The sequence below is a fragment of the Crotalus tigris genome, unplaced genomic scaffold (assembly GCF_016545835.1).
Source record: "Crotalus tigris isolate CLP2741 ecotype Arizona unplaced genomic scaffold, ASM1654583v1 scf7180000019563.1149672, whole genome shotgun sequence".
In the NCBI taxonomy this organism is placed as follows: domain Eukaryota; kingdom Metazoa; phylum Chordata; class Lepidosauria; order Squamata; family Viperidae; genus Crotalus; species Crotalus tigris.
The window spans coordinates 556,621-584,455 of NW_024097595.1; the positions used below are offsets into that span (position 1 = coordinate 556,621).

General features: G+C 37.7%; 1 protein-coding gene across 5 annotated transcripts; it reads right to left on the minus strand.

The window, feature by feature from the left end:
• Positions 1 to 3,708: 3,708 nt before the first annotated feature.
• Positions 3,709 to 27,793, minus strand: ZDHHC21 (zinc finger DHHC-type palmitoyltransferase 21). Of its 5 annotated transcripts, none has more exons than XM_039363680.1 (9): positions 27,570 to 27,793; positions 24,079 to 24,179; positions 21,505 to 21,706; positions 21,157 to 21,255; positions 18,526 to 18,637; positions 17,061 to 17,199; positions 15,036 to 15,152; positions 5,873 to 5,916; positions 5,268 to 5,400 (listed from the first exon to the last, which is right to left on the minus strand). In XM_039363680.1, exons 3-9 carry the CDS (start codon positions 21,656 to 21,658, stop codon positions 5,268 to 5,270), a joined length of 798 nt encoding a protein of 265 aa, XP_039219614.1. In that variant the 5' UTR covers positions 21,659 to 21,706; positions 24,079 to 24,179; positions 27,570 to 27,793. The 5 variants fall into 5 exon arrangements, with proteins under 5 accessions (XP_039219618.1, XP_039219614.1, XP_039219617.1 ...); XM_039363683.1 differs by lacking the exon at positions 27,570 to 27,793 and adding an exon at positions 27,202 to 27,523; XM_039363681.1 differs by lacking the exon at positions 27,570 to 27,793 and adding an exon at positions 27,174 to 27,523.
• Positions 27,794 to 27,835: the final 42 nt, after the last annotated feature.

Genomic DNA, 27,835 nt, shown 5'->3' on the forward strand with positions numbered 1-27,835 from the left:
CTGGTTTTATATATGATGTGAACTAACATCTGTCATCAATCATTATTCTGTGTGCTATTACTCATAAACTGATATTGATGCTCTAGAACAGAGGTCCCCAACTTTTGGGGCATCAGGGACTGGTTACACGGAGAAAGCTTTTTCCGCGGAGGTGTGGTTTTGTGTGCTGCCTGCATCTTGCTTATGGAGCTTTGCTTGTTTGTGCAGACTGGACGCTGGCATGCCGCGGCCCGGTACCGGTCCACGGATTGGGGATTGGAGACCCCTGCTCTAGAACAGAACTATGCACCAGTCCAGATCTGTAGGGAAAAGGTGATTTGAAGCATACCTGGACACACTCCTTAGCAACTCAAAAGAAACTGCATCTATGTTCATAAATTAAAGGAATGTTTAAAGGAATATTTTACTTTAAATATGAACAAGGGAACATCAATGTCAATGGTCTGGGATGCAAGTAAAGCTTTCATGCGTGGTATTTTGATAAAAATGAATAATTTGCATAGACAGAAACAGACTCAGAAACGGAAAGACTTGGAAGAGGAGATTAAATTAAAAGAGAAACTTTTAATTTTAAATCCCTTAGATGAAAAGGTTAAAGGAGCTTTAAAATTGTTAAAAACACAATTTAACATGCTGATGGCTGATCAAGCTGCAACTAATTTGCTATTTATGAAACAAAATACATTTTGTAATGCTAATAAACCAGGGAGATGGTTGGCTTATCAGTTAAGAAAAAAACAGAAACAGAGGAACATAGATAAAATAAATTATAATGGTAAATTGGTTTATCAGAAAGAATTGATTAAGAAATCTTTTTTAGAATACTATCAAAAATTATATAAGGGTACTAATATTCAAATTACAGATATAAATAATTATTTAGGCAAAGTTAACTTTCCTAAATTAACAGAAGATCAGGAAAAAAAGATTAACGGTTTAATTACTAAGGAAGAAATTGTTACAGCTATTAAACAATTGAAATTGGGCAAAGCGCCGGGTACGGATGGGTTGACATCTATTTATTATAAAGCTTTAGTAGAAGAGATGATTCAACCGTTGTGTGAACTGTTTAATAATTTATTACAGGGGTTAGAGATCCCTCCATCCTGGCGTAATGCATTTATATCATTGATTCCAAAAGATAGTCAAGATCTTACTTTGCCTAAAAATTATAGGCCTATATCTCTTTTAAATGTGGATTATAAAATTTTTGCAAAAATTTTAGCTAACAGGCTTATGGGGATCTTGCAGCAGTTTATACATAGGGATCAATCGGGTTTTATAACTGGAAGGTATATGAAGAATAACGTTAGACAAATTATTAATTTATTAGAGTATTTAGAAAAGAATAACCAAGTCTCTGCAGGCTTGATATTTTTGGATGCTGAAAAAGCCTTTGACCAAGTGAATTGGCAGTTTATGCTGTGTTTAATCAAGGAGATGAATTTTGGACAAAATATATTACAAGTATTATCCAATATATATCAAAAACAGACTGCTCAAATTATTGTAAATGGGGGTTTGTCAGAGGCTTTTGTAATAGAAAAAGGAACAAGACAGGGATGCCCGTTGTCTCCGTTATTGTTTGTTTTAACACTGGAAATTTTGTTGATTAAAATTCGGGAGTCTCAAGAAATAAAAGGAATAGAAATTAATAAAAAAGAATATAAATTAAGAGCCTTTGCAGATGACTTGGTTGTTACTTTGTCTCAACCTGTTTCTTCGGTGGTGAAATTATTACAATTGATTCAACAATATGGACGTGTTTCTGGCTTTAAAATTAATAATAATAAGACCAAAATATTAGCTAAAAACATGACTAATGGTGATAAACAGGCTCTAGTTAACTTAACAGACTTTGAAATTGTTGATAAGGTAAAATATTTGGGGGTTACATTATCTGCTTCTAATGTAAAATTGTATAAAAATAATTATGAAAAGCTGTGGATGGAGGTACAGAAGGATTTAAAAAACTGGAATAATTTACAGTTATCCCTTATGGGCAGAATTGCAGTTATTAAAATGAATGTCCTGCCAAAGTTTATTTTTTTGTTTCAAATGTTACCTATTTTAAAGAATGAACGTAATTTAGATGAATGGCAAAAAGGTATTAATAAATTTGTTTGGGCAGGGAAAAAACCAAGGGTGAAACTTAAAATAATGCAAGATTTTCGTGAGAGAGGTGGACTCAAGGTACCAAATATGAAATTGTATTATGATGCTGTAGTATTGACATTGATTAGCGACTGGGTGAATTTAACAAATACAGAAATACTTCATTTGGAAGGCTGGGACCTACTTTTTGGATGGCATGCCTATTTAATATTTAATAAAAAAGTGGATTGGGTTTTTAAGTCTCATATTATAAGAAACTCTTTGCTAAGAGTGTGGAGAAAGTATTATAAAAGTGACTTCAAAATACCATTATGGGCTATACCTCGGCATGCCATAGAAGGTATAAGGAAAGGGGTAAATATGGACAAGGTCTCTTACGTACAGTTACTAAGATGGGATGGCCAAGACTGGCAGTTAAAATCTTTGGAAGAATTAACACATGAAAACTTAACTTATTCATGGTTCCAATATAGACAAATAGTGGATAGATGGAAGATGGATTGTAAAATGGGCTGGCTTAGAGAAGATGAAATTTTTTTAAAACAAGTAAGAGATCAAAGGCCAACCCATATTAAGAGAGTTTATGGGGTTTTAGTGGAATTAGATTCAGAACTTGAACTAGTTAAAGATTGTATGATTAAATGGGCACAGAATATTGGTGAAACGATTTCAATGGATACTTGGGAACTTATTTGGATAAGAAATGTTAAATTCACACAAGCGCAAAATTTAAGAGAGAATTTTTATAAGATGTTTTATAGATGGCACCTTGACCCAAAGAAAATGTCCATTATGTACCCTAATCTACAGCCGAAATGCTGGAGATGTGGATATTTGGATGCTACCTATTACCATATTTGGTGGACGTGTAAGCATATAAAAGCTTTTTGGATTAAGATATGGTGGAATATTCAAAGAATTTTTAAAAGGAGGGTAAAATTTACTCCGCAATTATTTTTACTAGGTATTGTTATTGACTGTGATGCTAAGGAGGTTATATTGATGTTAAATTTGATTACAGCCGCTAGGTTGTTAATAGGACAATATTGGAAGAAGGAATCTTTGCCTACTTTACAAGAATGGTTTCATAAAGTTTCGTATTTGGCAGAAATGGCAAAGATTTCGGCTTTCTTAAAGGAGCAATCTCAAGAAAAATTTTTTGCGGTATGGGAAAAATGGATAAATTTTATACAACAAAATCTGGATATGGAAAAATATTATTTAGCCTTTTTATAATTTGTAATGATTGTTTTTTCTTTCTTTCTTTCTTCTTTTTCTTTTTTATATATATACATTTTTTACGTATTATTATTCATATATTTTTTTCTTTTTTTTTTATATATATATGCTTTATTCTTCGTCTACTTTCTTCTTTCTTCTTTCTCTCTCTCTCTTCTTTTTTTATTTTTTTTTCTTTTTTAGTATATATTATTCATTTTAAAGTTTATGTTATGTATATTATTATTATATATATTATTACTGTGATTTTTATTATTATTATTAATTATTTTATAAATTGCAAATGTTATTTTTAAAATATTTGTTAAATAATCCTATATTCAGTTCTGGGAAGTCGGGGGGGGGTGGGGTGGTTGGGGAGGGGGGGGTGGATTTTTATTTGTAAAACTTTTGAAAAATTTCAATAAAAAAAAAAAAAAAAGAAACTGCATCTATTCCTGAGGCTGCCTCACTAGCCAGAATGTATCTGCTCCAAATAAAGGTAGTCCTCGATTTACAACAGTTCATTTAGTGACAGTTCAAAGTTACAATGGCACTGAAAAAGTGAATTATGACCATTTTTTCACACTTGGGACCGTTGCAGCATCCCCATGGTCATGTGATTTACATTTGGATGCTTGACAACTGGTTCATATTTATGACGGTTTCAGGGTCCCGGGTTCATGTGATCACCTTTTGCAACCTTCTGACAAGCAAATGAAATGCAGAGTAGATAACGCTAAATGTAACAACTATATTTACTATATAAATACTATTGTTAAAATATCTCCAACATATATTACCCGATCTATGAACGCATGAATTTTAAATTTTAAATCCTTCTAGTGGTGACAGTACAAAACAAGAAACATAGTACACAGAAACAACAACACAGTACTGTATTATGTTTTCAGTAGATATGATATAGTAAATGTTGATAAATTTTATAGGCACAATCGTACCAAAATTAGGCACTTAGTAGAATCCTATGCATATCTATTCAAAATAAATCACATATAGGTATAGGACTGCAGCTTAAGCCCAGAAAAACAGATCTGCCAATTATTCCAATTGCAACACAGCAGTTTGCCTGTTCTTTTGGGAGAGAATGAAAAAAAATACTAAATGTATCACTAATATAAGTAGGATTTAAAAGGTGCTTAACTTTGGCTGGATCATGGCATAAACTTTGCTTTTTTAAACTTAGTATATACTTCTAAGACACATCTAGCTAGCACTTAAGGCTAATTATTGCATGTACAAAGAAGAGAGAATTGCACATTTTATAACCTATTTTTCTTTCAAAAAGCAATGGATTTTATGTTTTGTTTTTACACAACATATTTTTTTAAACATGAGGACAGAAACAAACATGATTCTTTCTTTTAAAAATACACTGTTAAAACGCCAGTCTTCTCTAGAGACGAGCTGCATTTTAATATCATGCATCATAAATAAAAAGGCATTGGAGGCATTAAAAACCGATGAATAGGAGAACAGACATTTCTACATAATCCAGCTAGTATGACTAATTAAAAAATTAAGAAATTCAAACCAGTCAAGATACTTCCAAACCTGTTGATCTGTGTAGATGACAGAATTTCTATCAAAATCAACTGTATTATCAAAACAAAAGTAACGTTTGCACATCAATCATTGTTTTTTATTATGAACCTGCAGTGGTTTCTCTGCGATGCTAATCTGAATGTAAGTACACTTTGAACATAAACAGAGAAGTGTGCCTTAATCCCTAGGCAGAATGAAAATCTTCATTATTATTTTTTTTTTAAAAAAAAAAGACCTGGGGCACGTTGCGATGTCTAAGATTGGTGGGTAGATTTTAATTGACTTTAGGAGTGCCATCGTTCTATTATCACAAAACCTGCAACACACATCCAGCATGGAGAACCCATCTGTGCCTACCCTCCATCTGTTTAGACGTGATTGGCAAAGTGGTAGGGAATGCGCAGTGGACGCCTTCGCCTGAAAGGAATAAACCACAGGATCTTCCAGCGAGTGCCAAAAACTTCTGAGAAGGTCTGCTGCCATGGCTTTCGAGGTCTTGATCTACAGACGACAGCATTATTAGTGAAAGACAGCACTCCCATGGTGCACTTCAGTCAGCTAGAACAATACAGGTTGGCTGGGGATCCATCACTTGACTCTGATGAATTGCATCTGAGCCGCCATAAGCAAAGCTTTCCTTTTCCTTCAGCAGCAGCAGCAGCAGCAGCTGAGACTTTAAGAAACACAAACTGCATTTGCACTTGCAGAACTAAGATGTTCCTCATAGTCAACAGACTGTTTGCCAACAAAAGAGAGCAAAACAAAACAAATCCCCTTTCTGGACCATGCTTTGAAAGCATTGTTTTGATTGAACTAGATAGAACTTCCTCTTTTTTTTTTTTTTAATTAAAGCACCATGTGAATCACTGTGAACAAGGTATGCTAAGCTCTCGTTAGTGCCTTAAGTGTTTCTCATACGTGCATTTTACTGCCAAGCTCCATAAAGATTTTAACAAAACAAAATGATACTCACATTTCTTCACAACAGTTGGCCAGTTTTTCTATACCTGTAATGTCCTATTTTAAGAAAAAAAAATAGCTTAAATATTTCTTATCATAAACATACAAAGGCTGTTATTTTCCAAAAGTCTATAGAAGGAGCATGTATGTTACAATATATATTTTTTGATGTATCATTGACAGTGAGGTACTTTATTTCTCTATCTGTGCCTACACACACAGACATAAATAAAGATAACAAAGGTAACACTGTTTGTACAGTTTAACTGTAATCCACACACATACAGACACAAGTACAAATATAGATAACAAAGCTGACATTTTTCCTACAATTTTACTGTAATCTTACCACCCAAGAGAAGTACAAATCTGTTTCCATGTGAGTTTCTTACTTAGTCAGATGATGAAATCCAATATTCCAAATGTCTGACTATAAAGGATCTTTAGAGCTGTGGCCAAAATAATTTCTTTTATTTATTGTACTTTATCAAAATAGCGTGCCATGCATTATTTTAGCAAATATTATATTGAGAATAGTGAGTCCTTGACTGGGTTAGTTCAGGTATTTTCCGTAATTTAGAAATATCCTAAATTTAAACTTTGAATAAAGAAATAATTCTGTATTTTTTTTTAAAGATCAATTTGCATAATATAGCACATATGCCTTTTGGGGGAACTGTAAGTCAGACCGAAATAAGAGCAAATCCATTTAATCTCATCCTTCCTTCATTTAATTATTTGAACTGGACAATTAAATTAAATTAAAAATCTCCTCGATTTGAAAGAATGCAGTTCGGCAACCTCAACCTGAGCAATACAGCCACATCAAGGAAACAAGATACTTGTCTTTGTGTCTTAGGTAATGAAAATGGGCTTGTGGATGACCTCCCCAAGTCAAGGTTATGTCAGAGTACATTCAAAATATCCTACCAGGCAGAAGGGAAATCTAACATTCATTTTGAAGTGGGCTTTGTTAAAGATTCAGCATACAAAGTCATGAAAGTTACATTATTTGATTAATTTAAATAATCATTTAAATTCAAATAACCTGAAGGCTAAAGAGAAAATAAATTTAGAAACAACACAAAAAATGTCTATGGTAAAAAAAATCCAGAAAAGGCTGAATATGAATGAACTTACAAAGACATTCTTATTTTATTTTCATGTTTATAAAAATAAAGTATTTATTTAAAGAAACAAAATTTAAGCAGACTGCAGATATATACATTGCTTACTAGTGTACACCGCTTAGAGAGTGCTTGCACTTAAAGCTGTATATAAGTCTCATAAATAAATAAATAAATAAATATTGTTGACTTGCTTTCAGTATAAATATTCCTTTATACAGAATGCTATAATCATATTAATACAGCATTAACAACCAAAATTGTTTTCTCTGTTTCTTATTTCAAGAATTTTCATTATCTTTTTTTAAAAAAAAAAACAAAACCCTGTCTTTTAACCATGGCCATCTGGTTGTCTGTGTCAACTTGGAAACTAAGCAGGATAGGATTACTTTGTATTTGAATGAGAACCAGTATGACTATAATCTAGACAAGAAAATTTAAAGACATACCTCAGATTAAGGCAATGGCAAAGCACTTCTCTAAAACTGCCAAGTAAACTGCTCGGTTGTGTCCACATAATCATAAGAAACGTAATCACAAGGCATCTTTTACTGGGCTTACAATTCAAACATGGGCATATTCAAATATTTGTGTAACAAACCTTAAGTATCTTAGACATCTAGCCTGAAGTCAAAAGTTTTCAATATCAAACATTTAACATCCAAATTCACCCAAAGAACATCTCACAAACACCAAATGTTCTTTTTACTACCTCTTCAGTTTACATCCTTCACTGGATTGTGAGAATTCTAGAATGAATATGTACCATAATGCTGATCATGAATGGTAAGGAAAAATTCTCAAAAAAATGAAAATTTCTACTTATGATGTCTAGATTCTTAAGAATGGAATGGCTTTTTCCACATGTATGACATAACCTATGGGAAGAACAAAGCATCAAGTGAATCAATTAAAAAAAATACAAACTTTAGGAAAGAACACAATTCTTCAGAATTGTACAAAAATTAATTGACCCAGTAAGAAAAGAGCATTATTGTAAAATTGCCTTCAGACTAGATCTAGATGTCAAAACTGTTCTTGTAAGAAGGGACAAATGCATACATTTGCCACCCTGACCTGACCTGACCTGAGGAAGCAACAGCAGGCCTTATTCAGGGCATTGATTGATTCAATAACACTTCAGAAGAAATGTTTCACTTTCTGAATTGCCAACATTTCCTGTAGTGTTTAAGCTTTCTCCCATAGCTGTACATCTAGCTACTGACCGGGAATGACCCTACTTAGCTCAGTACATCTAAGGAGATCACAGCTGGAGGCATCGTAGCTCAGGGGCATCTTAAATAACTCATAAAAGTAGCTCATATGAAATAACAAGAATGCTAACAAATCCATAGTATCTTCAGGTCAGAAAAAAAATGAGACATCTGAAAAATTTACCAACAGTTTCAAATTTATAACACAGGCAGAAAAATTAGTCTAGAACCAGCTTCCCTGATCAATTTTAACCCATCTCATGTGCAGGAGAAGCTGTAGGGAAGGTGGTTTGAGTCCCAACAATGTTTTTCTGTTGCAGGACCAATATTAGGCAATTCTTTTCCCTTTGACATCCATTCAGTTCCTACTTTATTAGGTTTCAGAAAATAAGATGAAATAGAATTAAGAGGTCCTTCATTCTTAAATCACCCCCTTTGCCTTTTCTCATTTCTACGATGGCTATTCTATATGTAACAGCTTTTTCTGATCGCTTACTTTTGGCTTTTTAATGGCATGACTGTCACCTGATGGGTCTCTCAATTGCAGTAGGTAAAAGTAATCAACCAACCAATTCAGGTGCAAGGACAGACTAAATTTTCCAATATGAGAAAACCATATAGCTACTGGTACAGGTTGGGAAATATTTTATTGGCCTTTAGACCAAGGTCCGCAGCCCCCGGTCTCTGGACCAGTACCTGGCCACGGCATGCCAGCAACCGGTCCACACAAACAAGCAAAGCCTCATCTGCAGGACGCAGACAGCACACAAAACATGCATCCTCCGGTCCGCGGAAAAACCTCTCTCCACGGAACCGGTCCTTGGTGCCCAAAAGGTTGGGGATCTCTGCTCTAGACTACCATTTGCTCCTTATCAGCTAGAAAGCTCACTTATTCAGCCCAATTTGGGTTTACAGGGGTTGAGTTTAAGAAAGGAAATGAAAATGGAAGACTTCTGAGGCTGCTCCCGAATCTATTTTAGACCCTGTTTAATCCTTCTCTCCCTAAAGAGGAGGAAATCATGTTGCTGCCATTCAGTGACAAAATAGTTTCCTGGCGGCCTATTTAATTTGTCTCTCAGAAGCTTCCTCTACTAGGCCCTCCTTTATTCTTAGAGGATTAATAGAGCATAAATGAGGTTTGCTGATAGCCTCAGAGTACAAATTGTATTTATTTTTAGGATATCTGAAAAATTATGGCCAGAGTGTAATCATAGTACAAATGACATATAATTGTAACCATTCACAGATCGGCCACCTGTGGGCTGCAAATGCAACCCCCAGCCCATACTTCAAGTTTGCCTTGTCAAAATTCAGCTGTAAAATGGCTGGTGTCAGACAATACAATATTCTTTTCCTTTTTCCAAGGATAACAGGGAGATTGGATTCACTAATTACAGCAGTGCCTGCAAATGTCCCATATGCAGATCTACCCTTCTATTTTGAAAGTATAACATTGTATAGAACACTTGTACAACTGACCATTATTTTAATAAAAATGTGTAAAGAAATCAATTTGCTTTGGTTGAGCCATTCAAGAATTCCAAAAGACTAATTCAAAGGCACCCAAAAACAATACCAAACTAGACATCACGATCTACATCTGAAATACAATGCACTCCAGACTATCATTCTTTTTTAAAAAAAAAATCTGTTAACTCTGTTAATTATTTGCAATAACATATGGAAAATAAAAACAGATCCTCTTTAAGATTTTAAATAAAAATAATCAAAGATAATCCTTAAAATTAGGCTTCAGATTAGTCTCTTCAAAGGATGCATTTCAACTAAAAACATCTGGCAGTATTATACTGAGAGACAGATCTTTTCTAACTTTGGAAATGAGATTAGAACAGTAAATCATTCATTTGTAAGTGTCCAAGTAATTTCTAATTATTTTATCTGGGTCATGGTAATCCTCTTTTACTAACCTCCCACAATGACATCAGAGAATCACTGCTTAAGCGATTATCCTGTTATTTTCAGCAGTTACTGATAACCTGGATTTTTCATTTATATAAAACACTCCAGATAAGTGACTTACCAGATGAAAATCTAATGTAAAATTTAGTCAAAAAAATAAATTGACCCAAAATGTTTCTGCCTCCAAAATTGCCAGAAAATAAAAAGGAAAGGAAAAATACTAAATATTTTATTCATTTTAAGTAAAAAAAGTATATTGTATAAACCATACAAATTGATTGCACAATACATTAAATACATGTTTAGCATGTTAAATTATCATTAAATTCAGATTAATTTATTATTGTTGACTTTGGATAAGTTAAGCTCTAAAAGCGGGTGAAAGAACAACAGAACCTAAAAATACTGATTTGTATTTTAAAAAAAAAATCAGCAGATATGTGATTAGAATTAATTTGGCAGCTAAGTGATTAGAACCATGCTGATAAGCTTTGTATAGGAATTGTGGAAATAAGTATATCAAGAAATTACCATTGCAGTAACAGCTGTTTAACTCATGTAAAAGCAAATGAGCTCATTTCAAATTTCTCACTGCTATAACAACTGAAAAAGAATCCACCACTCCTTCAACAAGACACCGCATACATACAATACAGGTCACAGGAGGTTAACAATACCAACCCCAATCATAGGAAATATACATGTACTATACATGTATATACTGCCAGAACCAAGTTCAGATCACAACTAGGGATCACAAGTAGTGTCTTAGTGGGAAAATGATTACTGTTTTATAAACAAGGTGAGAAGAGTTTCCTACAAGTTACAGATCTGTGTTTCACAGATCTGATTATCAGGGAAAGGCTGATTCCTTTCAAATACAACATGTGTTTTTTTTTTCCTTCCATAGAAGTCTTTTAGTATAAATCAGAAATACCCCCCCCCCCAAAAGCCTCCTTGCATGTAGCAATGAAGCATGTTATTTTTTCCATTAAAATATACAGTATCTTCTCACAGGCAAATAGTGAAAAAAAATTTTTAACAAAAGTTATGGAGGCAAAGAAGGAAGGGGGGGGGCTTTTTTAGTTAATGCTTTAAAATGTTAAAGACTTAATTTTCTTTCTAATACGCTTAAAGAAATCAGGAATACAGCATTTTTAAACTCTGGATGCAGGCTAATGATAGGTGATATGTAGCCATAAGGCTACTTCAGCTGCAGACTTTGTCGGCCAAGGATTTCCAGCTAGTGGGGTGAAGAAGAGCATTTTCCTCTGTGACCCCAGACCTGCGGAACATTCTACCACCAGAAATGAGAACTGCTGCTACCCTTCTGGCTTTCTGGATGGGTATCAAAACTTGGTTTTGCTGACTGGCTTGGGGCTCCGAGGGGGGCATTCACCGCTGGAATCCCATGCCATTCGTCTCCTTCGTTCTAATTTTTATATAGCATAATTGTAATTGTTTCTATAGTTATCTTTTTACTGCTTGTTTTATCTGCCCAGAATCACCTTATCAGTGAGAGGGATGGATCAGACAGGCCAAACTCCCTTTCTTAAAAGTACATCTAGAAAAACAGCAAAATGTCCTCATAACAAGATCAGGATTTCTTCTCTTTGCTAAACTTCCTTTATCCTCTAGGGAAGGGGTAGGCAACCTCGGCTCTTTTATGACTTGTGGACCAACTCCCAGAATTCCTGAGCCAGTATGGCTCAGCTTGGAAACCTCTCCCTTTCCCCTCAGCATGGCTGGCTCAGGAATTCTAGGAGTTGAAGTCCATGAGTCATAAAAGAGCCGAGGTAGCCTACCCCTGCTCTAGGGCTTCTGTATGCATATGAAGCACCTGTTAGCAACATCTTCAACTGAAATGTCTTTTCTCGGAAACCTTTGCATTTGCAAAGGGCAGGTGTGTGATCCTGGGAAGGACCAAGTTCATTTAAGGAGATGATGCCTGAATGTCTTTGCATAGTCTATTCCAAAGACCTATGCCCCTTTGAATTTGAAATATTGCCCAGTCATAACTATCATGAGTGCTGTAGATACTTTCATCTTCCATCCACTGGTTCTGGCCAGTTTTCAAACAAGATTTCTTTGGAAAGGATCAAGACATGAAATTCAGATTACATACTGTAGATATGTAATCTACTTTTTTCAACAACTCCTGCTGAACTAGGTAATCCTTAGATAGCTAATTATAATTCTCTCTATTAGGGAACAAGTTCCATTTTAAATAGAACTTCATAGATGTGGAGTTATCACAGGCCAAAAATCTTGCACAAATACTTATTTATTAGGACTAAAAATGGTTACAGAGATTAAGGAACTTCAACAGATATGACATAGTAATTAAAAGTTCAAGGAAACACAAGATAAAAGATCAATAAGGAAACAGTGTGTATATTAACTATAACACTGGTATTGGTACTAGTCTGATTACCCTAATAGTTAATCTGCTAGTTGATCTTAGTTGTATTATTGTACAATCTTTGAGTTAAATTACTTCACTCAACCAAATTTTCAACACAATCAGTGCTTCCCCAATCATTTCACTTAAAACTTGGCAGGGGGGTCTCAATGGGCACAGATTAACCAAAAGAAAAAAAAGAAAAAAGAAAAAGATGCAGTGCTTAGGTTATCTGGAGCTCAGCCTCAGGGCCATAATCTACTGTAGTGTGATGGTGGCTCCCCCAAAAGAAAACCAAATCAGCCATACTTACACTAGGATGGGAAAGAATGTTAGACTAGACAAGATAGCTTTAATCCTGATTAACTCACTTGAGTGGCAATCAAGAATAGGTTGGGGATATTTCAGGAACAGCTGCTGGAAGTATAAAAGTGTTAGGACTAGGGTTAGGCCAGAATCCCAGACACTACAGTACTTCTAGAAACAGTCCAGTTTTGGGTATACTAGTCTGGCTTGAGAAAGATAGCAGGAATACTGCCAAATCACACTCCCATTCTGACTGGAAAAAGAGAGAGGGAACCATATCAGAGCATAGTGAAAAAGTTTTATTTGGCTGGAGGATGCGCACAAGTTAATGGCCACCAAATTTGATATCTTCTGATCTAGAGATTTAAGATTATGCCTTCAGCGTAGCCAACTATTTATCCTTTGCATCAAACTCCTAAAACGCACTGGATGAGCTACACTGATTTTTTTGTCACATATAATAAGACTACATAAATGTTAATAAATTGAAACTAAATTATGACAACACAGTATTACTAGGTAGTTAATTTTGAACTGAGATGGTCCATCCTGTCCTGCAAGGAAAAACGTCTTCCTCAAAGCCTGGGCTCTTAATTTAAAAGTGCTCATGATCCATAATTATCATTAGGAGCACAAATGCCCCTATAGATTAGTATGGCTTCTTCTAGCATAAGCTTCTGTGCCAGCCACAATCTTAATTAGATGGGGATCATCCTGCTTCAATGATACATCCTCTGGGAAACTTACATTTGAATTACTATTAATGCAGTGCTGCCTCTGAAAATGGTCCAGAAACTTCAAACGATATTAAAGTTCTGAGATTGATAACTGGAACTCAGCACTATGAACATATTACTGCCAACAAAATGACTGTTATTTGGTTTCCAACTCTGTTTTGACCCTTTAACATCAACCTAATTTGGGCCCAAGGTACTAACAGATGAAATCTTCAAACATGTATTTACTACATACATCCCTGAGTTCTTTTGGTGCCTGTATCAAGAGATGTATGATACTTGCAAGTGAAGGAGATTTTTAATACTACCACCCAATTACGCAGTATGAGCTCAGAGATATGACCATCCAACTAGTTTTAGCAATTGTTTTTATTTTTATAAGCATTTGCTGATTTGGGCGAGGGGATAGATGGGGAACTCATCAAATTTGCAGACACCAAGCTGGCAGGAATAGCCAACACTCCAGAAGATAGGCTTAAGATACAGAAGGATCTTGACAGACTTGAACATTGGGTGCTATCTAACAAAATGAAATTCAACTAAACTGTTTCCGGGAAGCACTTACAATGAAGCAAAAACGTAAAGATTATAGTACTTATTGTAGGCAAGAGTTATTAGAGAAGACCCTGATGCTTAGAAAAGTTAAAGGCCAGAACAAGATGTTTTAGATCAGGGGTGTCAAACTCAATTTCATTGAGGGCCACATCAGCATTGTGGTTGCCCTGGGGGGGGCAGTTGGGGGGAGCAGGGTGGGTGTGGCCTACTGGTTGGGCCTGGATGGAGTGGGTGTGGCCTACTGGGTGGGCATGGCCAGCTCTACATCATTCGTGTCAAGGGTGCCTGTGGGGGCCTGGGCAGGAGTGGGACAGATCTGAGGGTCTCTGGCAGAAAGGGGTTGGGACCAGGGCAGAGCCCATCAAGCCGGATATGTGAAGTAGGCGAGGGCCATTTGCTGGCCACTTCCAGGCGATGGTGCATTTCTTCATTCCTCACAAAGGGTGACACCTCCCCAGCACGCACCCAGGGGGCGGGGCCATGGCAGGGACTGGTTCCTCGCTGTTTCCAGATGCCTTGTGGAGCTAAGACTGAATGCATTTCAGCATAGATGGTCACCACAAAATTGTACACTGGCTCCCGGCCGGCCTGGGCCAGGGCCAAGGCAGCGGAGGGCCGTTCCCTCACTGTTTCCAGGATGGCTTCGTGGGCCACATGAAACCACTTCGCGGGCTGCATCCGGCCCCCGGGCCTTGTGTTTGACATATCTGTTTTAGATAATACTGTTGCATAATAACAACACAAGTGGGAGCTTCACAAGAACTCAAAAGAAGGTGCTATTGACAGACAAATTGATAAGCTTTGGGTTACAAAGTTTTGAAAACAACTGAACAGCTAAAGAACAACAACAGATTATATACTTTCAGCACTGCATAAATATACGCATTAAAATATTTCAAAGGAATTAATCACTTACATTAAATACACCAGTTAGCTGAGTATAAAAGAGTCCAGTCATTCCAACTAACATAATTAAACCCATGAATGTTGATATTCTTGTTAGGGCAAGCTCATGTCTAAACACAAAGACATCCTGTAAAAGAAAACATAACAGTTTAATCTTGTTATTCTGATAAGCAGGAAACACAAAGGGGTACCTCCAAAATTCAAAACTGAAGGTTCTTTGGCCAATTGTGGATTGTTCTCTCACACTTTTTTTTTTTTTGCTGCTCATTTTTTTTTACCACTGCAGATTGTTTACTACAGGAGACCGCAATGCATACCCTGAACCTCTCCTACTGATACATTTTAAAAATACAAACTGAGCAAAAATAATTGCAAAAACTAAGTCTTTCAACAACTCTTGCGTTTTCCTATGAAAGCTTATGAAATTTTGACATTTGCAATGAATTCCAACAATTACCAAGAGATCTGTATGTTGTACACAATTACTTTCCAGAGAGATCTTGAGATAATACTCCTCCTACTGGACAAACAGCTGCAGTATCTGCAGACTTTCAAATGATATATTATTTTACTCCTTTACCGAATACTTCTTTGCTGCAGAATGTGCAAATTATAGTCAATTCTACTAAGCTAATATTTCTTAGTTCATAAGTAAGAAAAGCTTTTATAGTATTCAAGCTTTTGAATGTAATGTGGGCATACTGAAGTTCATTTTTAATATTTATACATTAAACACATTAAATGTTTTTACAGGCTGGATCTTGCTGAAGTTTGTCATAAACAAATCTTCTGAGTCACCATCTGGTAGATATTACTTTTATTTAGATTTTAAAATCTGACAAAAGAATAATCGATAGTTTGATTCTATCTGCAGTGCAGCCTAACGAACAAGAGTTGTGACAATTGTTGCATGATGGAGATGTTGTGGCTGTGATGCATCACAGAAAAGCTGAACTGGTCCTGTAATCAATCAGGAAGGTAATAATGCTTCAGACCACTTAGTGTAAAGAGAATGAGAAAGAATGAAATGTGACAGGGCATTTATTACTGCAGTTGACATTGTGTAAGATGAAATATTGACTATACTGAATTTCTGTCTTGATAAAACAGGTTTTCCTCACTATTTCTGTTACTTGTTACCAAAGGACAGAGTAAAGAACGGGATGATGCAGTTATGCTGAACATCAAAATCTCAACTCTATACATTAATGATCACCCCCAAATTTAGCTGACATCACAACTGACCTTGTTTAGTGACTTCAACTGGGACTGGCAACTTGATTATTAAGCAAAGTGCTCACTAAACAAGTTACTTTGTCATCTCTGTTATAACTGCAAACAATTGCTAAATGAGGCAATCGCTAAACGAGGACTACCTAGTATTTTTGAAGCTGAATTCCTAAAGTTTATTTTCTCTTTTCTTCTACCCTTTCACTGCCTCTCTTCCTCTCTTGCAGCTTTCTCAAGACCTCCCTTCTTCTCCACGCACTCACTTTTTTCTCTCTTGGCCTGCTTCCTCCCCATTTCCTCCCACTGTCTTCTGTGCAGACTTTCCGGGGGTCAGTAGGGGATTGTTTTTGTAAAGGGTCAGATGCTGCCCCACCTCTCTGGGTGCTGTTGGAAGATCTGCAGGCCAAGGAGCATGGCAGCCACAGGATAGCACTGACTCCAGAGCAAGGAGGCTGCTGATAGGCTGCTACTGCTGCCCAGGACTAACCTGGAAGCTCAGCTGAGACTCAGACCTGGCAATCTGCCACCTACCACCCACCCATTCTTGTTTTTATACAGATGGCAGGCAGGGTGTGGCCTAAAGGCCACAATTTGACAAGCCCTGCTCCAAACCATCCTATAATTCCCACAGACTCTTATCCTGTCCTCCCAAATGCTCACCAGATTTGAGAGTGTAGCAATAGTGTTCTATCGGTGGAGGGAAGTAAGATAGTGGACTCCCTGCTCCAAAAGCAATTATTTCAATTATCAAAATATGTAAACACACAATTTTTATCCTACTCTGACAAGCAGAAGATTCTCTTACCGCATTAATTTTTCTTAGTGGTTCGAAGTAGTAATAGTGGCAGAAATCAAGTAGCAGTGTGTAAGAACTCAGAAGTTCTGTGTAGAAGCATAACTGCAAAAATAGCCAATGATTATCTTCACCTACACAATTGTTAATCCTGCAGAAAACAGTGTAAACACAGAGAGAGGAATGTTAACAGTGAGTAACATTCACACTAAAGCTGTTGAGGCAAAAATCCTGGCGGCCTCCAAGGAGAGAAGCGTGTTTCCCATGGTAACCGAAAGAACTAAGGCAACAGAAAAACATTTACCATTACTTTCCTTTGCATTTTTCCTCTTTGCCTTTATCATTTGTATTGGTCTAGTTCTACCAGCTATAACCTTTCACAAAGATAAAGTAATTTACCACACAGGGAATCTTTATAGAGTTGCATCTTTTTGCTCTTGAATGAGTATCTTTCTTGTAATCAGGTCAGAGGATGATTATACAGCACACGCCAGCACTCTTTAACTCACAACCACAATTGGAACTACTCTAGTGCTAAGCAATGCGGTTGTTAAGTAAGTCGTGCCTCACTTTCCAATCTTTTTTGCCAAGACCTTTTAAGCAAATTGCAGCTTCCCCAACTGGGTTTGCCTGCTGGAAGAGAAGATCGTAAATGTTGATCACATGATCTCAGGATGCTGCAATCATTGTAAATACATGCCAGTTGCCAAGTACCCAAATTCTGAACCCATGACCACATGGATGCTGGGACAATCCTAAGTGCCAGGACTGATCGTAAACCACTTTTTTCAGACTGTCGTAACTTCAGTCAGTTCACCATTTCTTTCTCAGAAGTCCCAATGTTGCACTTGTAAGGTTAAGAACTCTTTTGCTTCTGAACTATTTTTGAAATATAATAGGAATGTTCCTTGGTTTTACAGTGCTACATTAATATTTCATATTTTTAAAAACAAAATTAGTACAGGCGGTCCTCAATTTATGACCCCAAGTGAGCCCAACATTTATATTGCTAAGTGAGAAATTTGTGAAGTGATTTTTGCCCTATTTTATGACTTTTCTTGCCACAGGCGTTATGTGAACCACGGCAGTTGTTAAATTAGTAACTTGGTTGTTAAGTGAATCTGGCTTCCCCATTGACTTTGCTTTTCAGAAGGTCGCAAAAGGTGATCACGTGACCCCCGGGACACTGCAATCGTCATAAACACGATTGTCAAGCATCCAAATATAAATCATGTGACCATGGGGATGCTGCAAAGGTCATAAGTGTGAAAAATGGTCAAGTCACTTTTTTTCAGTTGCGCTGTAACTTTGAACTGTCACTAAGCGTTCACTTTAATATCGTTTTGGTTCCTGAAACATCATAATGCTACAGAATTAAGAAGTCTATGATTATTAGAAAAGCTTGCAGAGTCACTGTAATTAAATTAGAAGTTAAAAAAAGATGACATTAGATGACATACTTGACAAGTCATCTTACCATGGACAGTGATGATCCATTCTCCTAACACAGTGCCCACATCGACTGCAGTGATGGGAACGCTTTGGTCTCATCATGTTACACTTGTTACATAATTCCCAAGAGTTTTTTTCTAAAGAGAGACACAAAGATAACATTAACAGAAATACGGAACTGTTGCTAAGTAGTTGTTTCTCTTCAAGAGCAACCACAGACTTGTGGTATTTGTGGGGACTAATGTTCAGGATTTTAGAAGAAAGCATATAAAAATGTCCCTTACTGCAATAAATCAAAACCATTGGATGTTCCCATCTAGAGATTGAAACTGGAATCACGGGCCATAATAAAAGTACACTGAAAATAATATCCAAGTAAACCTCAGAATTTAAATTAAATCTTTAGAACTTGTACGTAGCCCATTCAAATTCAAATGTATTTAGGGGCGTCTAACTGCTCCCAATATTTATCTGTGCAGATATTTTAAAATTAATTTTATTTTTAAGGATGCATTTAATTCCGCACAAAAAAACCCTTTAGAGGCAAGCTATGATATTCATATTTGCTTTATGAAAAAAAACAGCATGGTTTTATTTTGATAGGCTGAGCACACTAAAATAATGTTAAAGCTATTTTTGAAACAGAAATTTAAACAAAATGACACTGACGTGGCCAAATATTTCTTATATGTATGTTATACCTAGTACTTCCATAAAATTACGTTTATCGTGAATAATCCATTTTTTTAATTTTATTTATACAGATTGATTTTAAGTTTTCTGTGAGTTGCCATATTTCTCAACTTGGTGAAAAATGACATACTTGCACATTGGCAGTTTGGAAATCTAATATTCGAGATCATTAAACTAGCAATAATGCCAGATGGGAAACTGATTTTCAGTCTGTTCTCATAAAGCCTATGTCACAAAGGTGTTACTCTTTAATAAGAGATCCACCAGTAACAGAAGGAGAGTTCCACAATGTAATTTAAAAGCAGGGAATAAATGCATCTGACCATACAAGTGTGTATAATGCTAAAGAAGCAAAGAGATATCTTTGCTTCTGGAGTATTGGGTATATTTGCACTCCCCCCTCCCAAAAAAAGGAACCTTCCCCAGATCATATTAATATAATTCAACAATATAATCTAAGCTTCTTCCATTTGCATGCAATAAACACATGGAATTTCTCTAGACATTTATCTTAATTATAACATACTGCCTCTTCTGTTTAATGTTGCTTCAACACTTGATTCAAATATCTCTAGGGATCTCAGTCCTAATTCTTTCTCTCTCTCTCTCTCTCTCTCTCTCTCTCTCTCTCTCTCTCCCCCCCTCTCTCTCTCTCTCCCTCTCTCTCTCTCCCCCTCCCTCCCTCCTGCATCAAATATATTGTCCATAGTTATGAGTGTCCACTGTTGCCAATAGAAGAAAGAATTAACCATCTTTTCCTCATTTTTTCCCCCACTTCCCAATCATCCAGCAATGAAACTTCCACTGCATGGAGAAAAGCAAGAAGGAATGGTTAGCTTTCTCATTCCCATGTGCTGGGACATCTAGTCAACTTTATAATATAGTATCGGCAATTACGTTTTAAAGACGACTTCTTCTCTTTGTAGTTGGAAGGTGGCTTTTGCGTGACAGGAAGATGTTGTCCCTTTAGATGGCTGTTCTCTAGGCTAATTGTTACAAGGGGCTTTGAGACTATTAGGATGTTCTGGTTTTTTAAAAGACCTCATTTTTAGAACTATTTCATAAGGTTATCTTACTTTCTTGAATATCAACATTGACAGAAAAAACAGGAGACAGATAAACAAAGGAAATTATTGATAAACATTACAGTTGCATAGCACTCCAAATCTTTTCACAATCCCCTAAATAGGAATCAGGGCTGGGGAATTCTTGGCCGGCATGTAACTACCTTGCCCACCCCACTACCCCCAGCCTCATTTGCAAGCTCCAATTTCAGCAATATCCTTTCAAGGTCTTTTCTAGAATCCCATCAAGTTCTTCACTCAGCTCTTTCTTGAAAGCAGCCAGTTATTCGCTGGATGGCGTATATAGTAGTCCTTGACGTACGACCACAATCCCAAATTTCTGTTGCTAAGCAAGGCAGTTTTTAAAATGAGTTTTGTCCCAGTTTACAATCTTCTTTTGCCAGAGCTGTTGAGCAAATCACTGTAGCCGTTAAGTGAATCGTGCCATCATTAAGCAAATCTGGCTTCCCTCAATGATTTTGCTTGTCCGAAGCCCGCTGGAAAGGTTACAAATAGTGATCACGTGATCCCAGGACAGGGCACCTAATATAAATACATGCAGTTTCTAAGTGCCCAAATTTTGATCATGTGATGATAGGGATGCTGCAACAGTCATGTCAAAACCAGTCATCTTTTTTTCAGTGCTGTTGTAACTTTGAACAGTCATTAAGGAAAGGTTGTAAATCAAGGGCTACCTGCATATAAGTCAAAATGCATAAAACGACTGAGGATATGAAAAGATGCTGAGAGATTCAGAGGATCAATGGTATCAATTCCTTATAGACTTAGGCAGCCAAGACAGTTTCCAACCACGAAACAGATCAAAACATGGATCATGATTTTGGGCATGTGACTTAATTTAAAGCATACAACTTCAGTCATGTTGATATAAGCTTTACCTGTAATTGGTATCTTTGGGCTTTCAGGTAATCTCCCTGGATCTGCTACTGAAGCTCTTAACAATGTGACAATACAGAACAATGCAATTAGATAGTAACCTGAAAAACAGATACATTTCCATTCAAAAAACTTTAATTAACAGTATTATGGAATTTACGGAGAAGAATTGTATATACATTTTTGAAAGTTCAAAGGTACTCTACCTCATGCTTGTCATATAAAAGACAAATATTAAAGAAGAAGCAATACCAAACCATCAAGCAGAATCGCACGGAAAGTATCTAGATGCCTACTCTATTTCTATGTAAGAATTGGATAGAATGAAGAAAATGACAAGCTTAACTTACATAGTATAGCAGCTGCAGATATATGTCCTTCTTCATAATGTGGAAAAAGGATAACTTTTGGAATGAAGAGAATATGGTAAGACCAGACAAAGATTATTAGGCCCATACAGAACCAGCCCTGAGGGTCAACAACAAAATGAATTCGTAGTCCCATTGTACATAATCTGATGAGTTTGTCCCACACTAGAAGGGGAAAATCAGCCTAAAGAAAAGAATTGCAATTAGAATTAGATTAGCAATGTGAACAATCAAAACACCTAATCATAATATCTGCAAATTTATGAATTTTTTGAAGTGCCTCCAATCTGGAGTTATGTTGGACTGAAATACAGGTAGTCCTCGACTCACGATCACAACTGAGACTGGTTGTAAAGCAAGTCACTACTATCATTAAGCAAAGCATGTGGTCTTAAGTCCAATTCCAGCTTATCCAATGGGCATTTTTTGACATTTTTTGCTGATCACACGTTCTGTGGGATGTGGCAACCAGTCATAAATGCAAGCCAGTTGCCACGTATCTGAAATGCAATCATGTGGTATAGCAGTCATATATTTGAGTATAAGTTGTAACTTTTTTCATAACTGTCATAAATTCAAACAGTTGTTAAGCAACCGGTTGTAAGTCAAGGACTATCTGTAATCACAGGCCCAACCCAAACTGTAATTCTTATCCTTTATTTAAATGATTTTCAAGCCTCCACTTCTAATCTACCCGTAACTTTATACTTCTTTGATTTTTCTTTTTATATTTAGGGAAATCTATGCAACCTTTCAATCCAGATTTGCTTCCACAAAAATGAAAACCATATAATTAAATAATTAAAAAAGCAGCAGGCAGAAGGAGGGAAGAATGATGTCTTGTTCCCAGAAAGACAACAGGGTAGATGCAGACAAACCTTTCTCAGACAACAGTTTTAAAGATGGGGCATTTCTATCAACAAGACCAAGTCTTTAAAATCCCCAGTCCTGCCATTCATGGTGTGGCTTCCTCCAATATGACTTCAGAATTACAAAACAGTTGGAAGGGACCTTGAGCAACTCCCTGGTCAAGCAGGAGACCCTATACCAGTGTTTCTCAACCTTGGCAACTTTACGATGTGTGGATTTCGACTCCCAAAATTCTCCAGCTAGTAACGCTAGCTAGAGAATTCTGGGAGTTGAAGTCCACACATCGTAAAATTGCCAAGGTTGAGAAACACTGCCCTATACCATTCCAAACAAATGGCTGTCCAGGCTCTTCTTAAAAACTTCCATGATGGAGCATCTACATCTTATGGAGGCAAGTCATTTCTCTGACCGTTCTCTCTGACAAGAAATTTCTCCTTAATTCCATTGGATTGCTCTTTGATAAGATTCCATCTGTTACTTCAATGTACGGTCTTTCAAATTAACAAATTCAAAACCACACAAAGACTCTAAATTATGTGCAGAAATCAACATTTTAGTAGGCAATGGAACAGCTCAGCTATAAAGTGTAATTTCAAAATCTTCAAAGAGAGCTTCACATGCTTTGTATATCACATAAGACATGTCCTGTTTATTTTGAAGCTGTGGATAACCACAGTCAACCCATTTCCAGCCAAAAGAGAAGGTAATTGATCCACTATCCTAAGAGGTACATGACAGGATGTCATAAGACGGTGGTGGCGAACCTACGGCACGCGTGCCAGAGGCGGCACTCGGAGCCCTCTCTTTCGGCACGTGTACTGCCGCTGCCAGCAACTTGTGCAGGTCCGTTAGGCTGCCGCTGCCACCTGGGGTGGCAGCTGCATCCAGCACAAAGAAGGCAAAGCGGCAAGCTAGCAAGCTCGAGTAGAGGTGGTAGAGCATGCCCACACCCAGCAAGCCAAAGGCCACCCAGAGCAGGGAAAGCCGGATCCCCATCGGCACCATGCCCCCCCAGTCCCAGCTAGGATTGCATGCCTCCCCATCTATGCTGGGCTTCCTGCCCACTGCCCCACCCACCAGAGACCCCCTGGATCTCTCTCAACCCTGCCTGGCCCCCACAGGCATCTCCCCCATGAGCATCGAGGTGGCCATGCCCACCCCAGCCATGCCCACCCAGTCTGCCATGACAATCACAGCCATGCCCACCCAGTCTGCCATGACAATCACAGCCATGCCCATCCAGTGGGCCCCACCCCCATGCCCTCTGAGGGCACCACAATGCCCTGGCACTTTACGATAAATAAGTGGGTTTTGGATTGTGGTTTGGGCACTTGGCCTCTAAAACAGTGGTTCTCAACCTTTCTAATGCCACGACCCCATAATACAGTTCCCCATGTTGTGGTGACCCCCAACCACTTATACATCACCAGGTGCCAGAGGTGTGGCCAAAGAAAAGGGGGAAAAAATGGCGGACAGCCTTGTTTGGCGACCCCTGTGAAATGGTCGTTCGACCCCAAATGGGGTCCCGACCCACAGGTTGAGAACCACTGCTCTAAAAGGTTCGCCATCACTGTCATAAGACAATATTGGTCAAAACTGGAACAGTGTGCCTCCCTGAAAACTATGAAATGGATCCCAACAAAAAATAGGTTAAATTTCAATTCTCCGAATAGAGAAGCCACTTACCTACAGAATCTTCAATGTGTTGAAATTAAACTTTAATCTCCTGGCTCTCATCCAGCCCATTACTGGTTCCAGGTACTGATTCAGCACTTTTACAGACTCATCTAAGTGACATGTAAAAAAGAAACAATTTTGAAAGAAAATTAATAATAATTAATCTTTGATAATTTTACTCAATGGTCTGATGTACATGCTGAATAACAGCTGAAAAGTATTCAAAGCCTTGAGATAGAGTCCTTCAAAATATTGTTTTTACTCTTCTGAACTCTTCCATTTTTCATCGGTAACAGAAAATAACCGATTACAATTACTGTGCAGTTGTAATTCCAATCATTCTATAATAAAACTACTCTAGAGTTCTGGATGTGCTGAAATGACATCTCCCATAACTCTCAACCAGAAAAATATTAACCTTGCTGGCTGGGAATTCTGGGTATTATAGAAATGACTTGCAGAGAATTTAGCTAATGCAACATTCTGTAGGAGAGTAACTATCTTGATTTCCACCTAATCTGTCAAAGTAATCAGAACAAAATAATGTAGGAATGGTTATAATTTCTTATTTGAATTGACAGTATTTTCACAATGATACTCTGCACATCACAGGACTCACTGCTTGTCGGCAGTTTGCTCCATATTCTATTCAAAATTGAAATTATATGCAAACTAGCTTGAACATCAGTTATTTTTTCCCTCTACTTCTCCCCCTTTTGCTTTTCACTTCTTGCCTGAGATTCTTAGCAGCTCAGAAATTTAGTTAAATTGCAAACATTAACTGTAGTGCAAAATATTTATTCTCAACTCCTGCATAGTTGTTTTTTTTTTTACAGAATCTGCTCCAACAAAAAATGCATAGTTATAGAAAATGTGTTAACTGAAGCTCTGATTTCCATGTACAGATACAGAACGCTCTATGGGAAATGTTCAAATTCAAAAAAGATAAGGCAAGTTTTTGTTTGTCAAGAAAAGTTCAGCAAATAAATGAGAAATTGCATAAAAACAAGTAACATTCTGAAAACATCCAAGAGAAGAAAAATTACTTCACTGAGGGTGTATCTAGCCATATCTAGTGGTCATGCAGCATTTTTGTACTTAATTATCAAAAGTTTCACTTTGCTATTAGAGAGGCAATAGCTAAGAACTGGAGCAAGTTTTCTGCAATAAAATGATCAGTAAATGATCTAGTTACTCCTAGAGTAAACATGGGAAGATTAATATATATAACTATCAGCCACTAACATCCTTGGCTCTTGGAAGCTATAGAATAAGCCAGGCTGGCATTATCTGATCCATAATTCTAATCAATATCTATCTAGGAATTTATATAATTAGACTTTGCAGAACAACTCTTTGATACAAAGGTTCTATTAAAAGCATCCAGATCCGAAACAGCAGATAGGAAACCTGCCTATCATATCAAGACTTATTAATACAGGAGGAGGGATAATTTTATATAAAGTCAAGACAACAATTGACTGAAGAAGTATTGTTTTCAACCGTTTTCATACATTCAGTTAAAAGAAAGGTTTGATGTGGATAAAAAGATAATTGGAATTGAAAAACCAAACAGAAACTGACATTGAATTATGTACAAATGATAAACTTTTGTTAAGATCTGAAACAGAAGAAAAAGGTTAAAGATTGCATGACAAAATGTCTATTAATTTTGGCTTAATATGCCTGCTATGAAAAAGATTCACTAACTCTTTCCAAACTAGAAATCTACAAGCCATTGCCTTTTTCTCCACTCACAAGCCAGGCAGCCTGGAGACAGCTTTAGGTGTTCTGCTTTGGAAGCTGCGTTTCCCCTCTTCCCTCCAGATATGGCATGACAGCAATGCTGGTTATGTTGATATGCATGGAGGAGGAGATTTGAATGATGAGTAGGCAAACTTGTGGCTCCAATTGATCCTGCCAGTTTCCTGTTAGACTACCCCTTTTCATCCAGCTCCTGACTTATTCTCTTGTCCTCTTGATCCTCTTTTGGCTATGAAGGGGACCAGATCCTGACTTTCATAGTCAATTTTTAAAATCATGCCATAGATCCACCAGTTGACATAGAGTGCAAAGCCCAACTGATTAGCCATTGGTGAAGAGGAACATGGAGTTGCCCTTGAAGAAGAAATTCAACAGCAGTTACGCAAACACTAGCTTAGCCCTCTGGAAGGAGTGAGAAAAAAAACTTCAAGGTCGCCTTGCCTTACTTTGGTATAAGAGCAGGGAGAGAGAATCTTCATCAGGCTGTCAAGATTCTGTTATTATATTTTGCAACAATAAAGTAAGGTTCTAGTAGTCCTTGTGGAATCTGTTTCCTAAGCTGGGCTACCTTAAAGGGCTGATACTGGCTTTAGATATATAACTGGAAGTAAAGCTGGAAGGATTTGTCCATGGTACATCCATACCCTGCCTCGCAGGGAATTTCTTTCCTGGTGGCCACCGCTGGGAGGAACCATGGTTCCTCACTTAATGTTCTTGGGTAGTTTTCGGCTTTTTCAGGTAAATCCTTTTTTAAACACCAAATTAAAATACTCTTTTTGCTTCTTCTTAAATGGTTGACAGGTTGAACTGGTTGCCCCATCATTTCAAGAAATAAAAATTTAATCAGTCTATGGGGAAAACCAAATTAAACTAATAGAACCAGCAGAGGCTTTTCATGTGGTGAATGATGTTCATGACTGGAATTCCAGTCAAGTCAAGCAACCCATTTACAGCCCTTAGGAATTTATGCATGTAAGCTGTATTGACAGCAACGTTGACCCTTTCTGGGTGCTTTGGGGGGGGGGCAATCTGCATATTTTAGGACAGATTGATTTGAGAGTGGGGGTTCATTCTCCGAGCTTGTGGGTCAGAGAACAAACTTCCATCCTAACCCTCCATCCCAGCTACAGATATTCTCCACTATCGCAAACAGACTGATTTCTTGGTTGGATCAAGGACAGCAGAAGAGAATGGCAATGCATGTGTGGGGATGTGGACTGTCTCATTAAAGCAGCTATGCCGCTGGACAAGATCTCACAGCTACCAGGCAAGGCTTTCATCACATCCCTGCGATTCTGGATAGGGGCATTTTAAGGAGCCACAGGCAAATACTACAGTACCTTCATACACATACACCCCCACACACACATTTTGCGAAGAACCTCTTCCAAACTGGACCATCCTTCTGAACCGCCCGCTTGCTCATTTCTAAGCAAGAAAAGTCTTGGCAGGCAAGCCAGGCCATAGAAGGGAGCCGCTGTTCCTCCAGCACTCCGCAACCCCAAGCTTTTTGCAAGGAGCTGCGCCGAAGCACCTCGCGACAAGGGAAAGTAGGCGCGGAGCGTTCCTGCCAGGAAAGGCGGAAGGGAAACGGACAAGACAGGCAGGGTCCTGGCTCATTCGGCTCCCTCCTTTTCCACACCGCCGCCCACCGTCCCTCCCGCTGCCCACCAGCCCCATCCGAGCGACCGCGTTGCCTCCCGGCGCTTGGCGTCACTCTCGCGTCGCTTACTCACCGACGGGAGGCCCCGCGGACTCCGCGCGCGAGATTCAGCGCCGCACCGCCAGCTTCCGCTACCGTCCTGCGCACGCGCAACAAGAGGTCCGGCCAACGGCTCGCGCCGGTCGGCTGGAAAAAAAAAAAAGGCCGGCTCGGCTCTTCGTACCCGGCTCGCTTTTCCGTGCTTTTTTTTTTTTTTAATATATATATATATATATATATAAAAGCCGGCGGCTTCCTGTTGCTTTCGCTTAATTTCCGCCCAGACGAGAGTGAGTTGGG

What these genes read in the sequence shown, in the direction of transcription:
- ZDHHC21 (XM_039363684.1), bottom strand. Translation starts at nt 21,658, where the DNA reads ATGGGACTACGAATTCATTTTGTTGTTGACCCTCAGGGCTGGTTCTGT. An exon ending in ATCTGCAGCTGCTATACTAT is followed by an intron (nt 21,256 to 21,504) that starts GTAAGTTAAGCT and finishes TCTGTTTTTCAG; the next exon opens with GTTACTATCTAATTGCATTG. An exon ending in GCCAACTGTTGTGAAGAAAT is followed by an intron (nt 5,401 to 5,872) that starts GTGAGTATCATT and finishes TGTCGTCTGTAG; the next exon opens with ATCAAGACCTCGAAAGCCAT.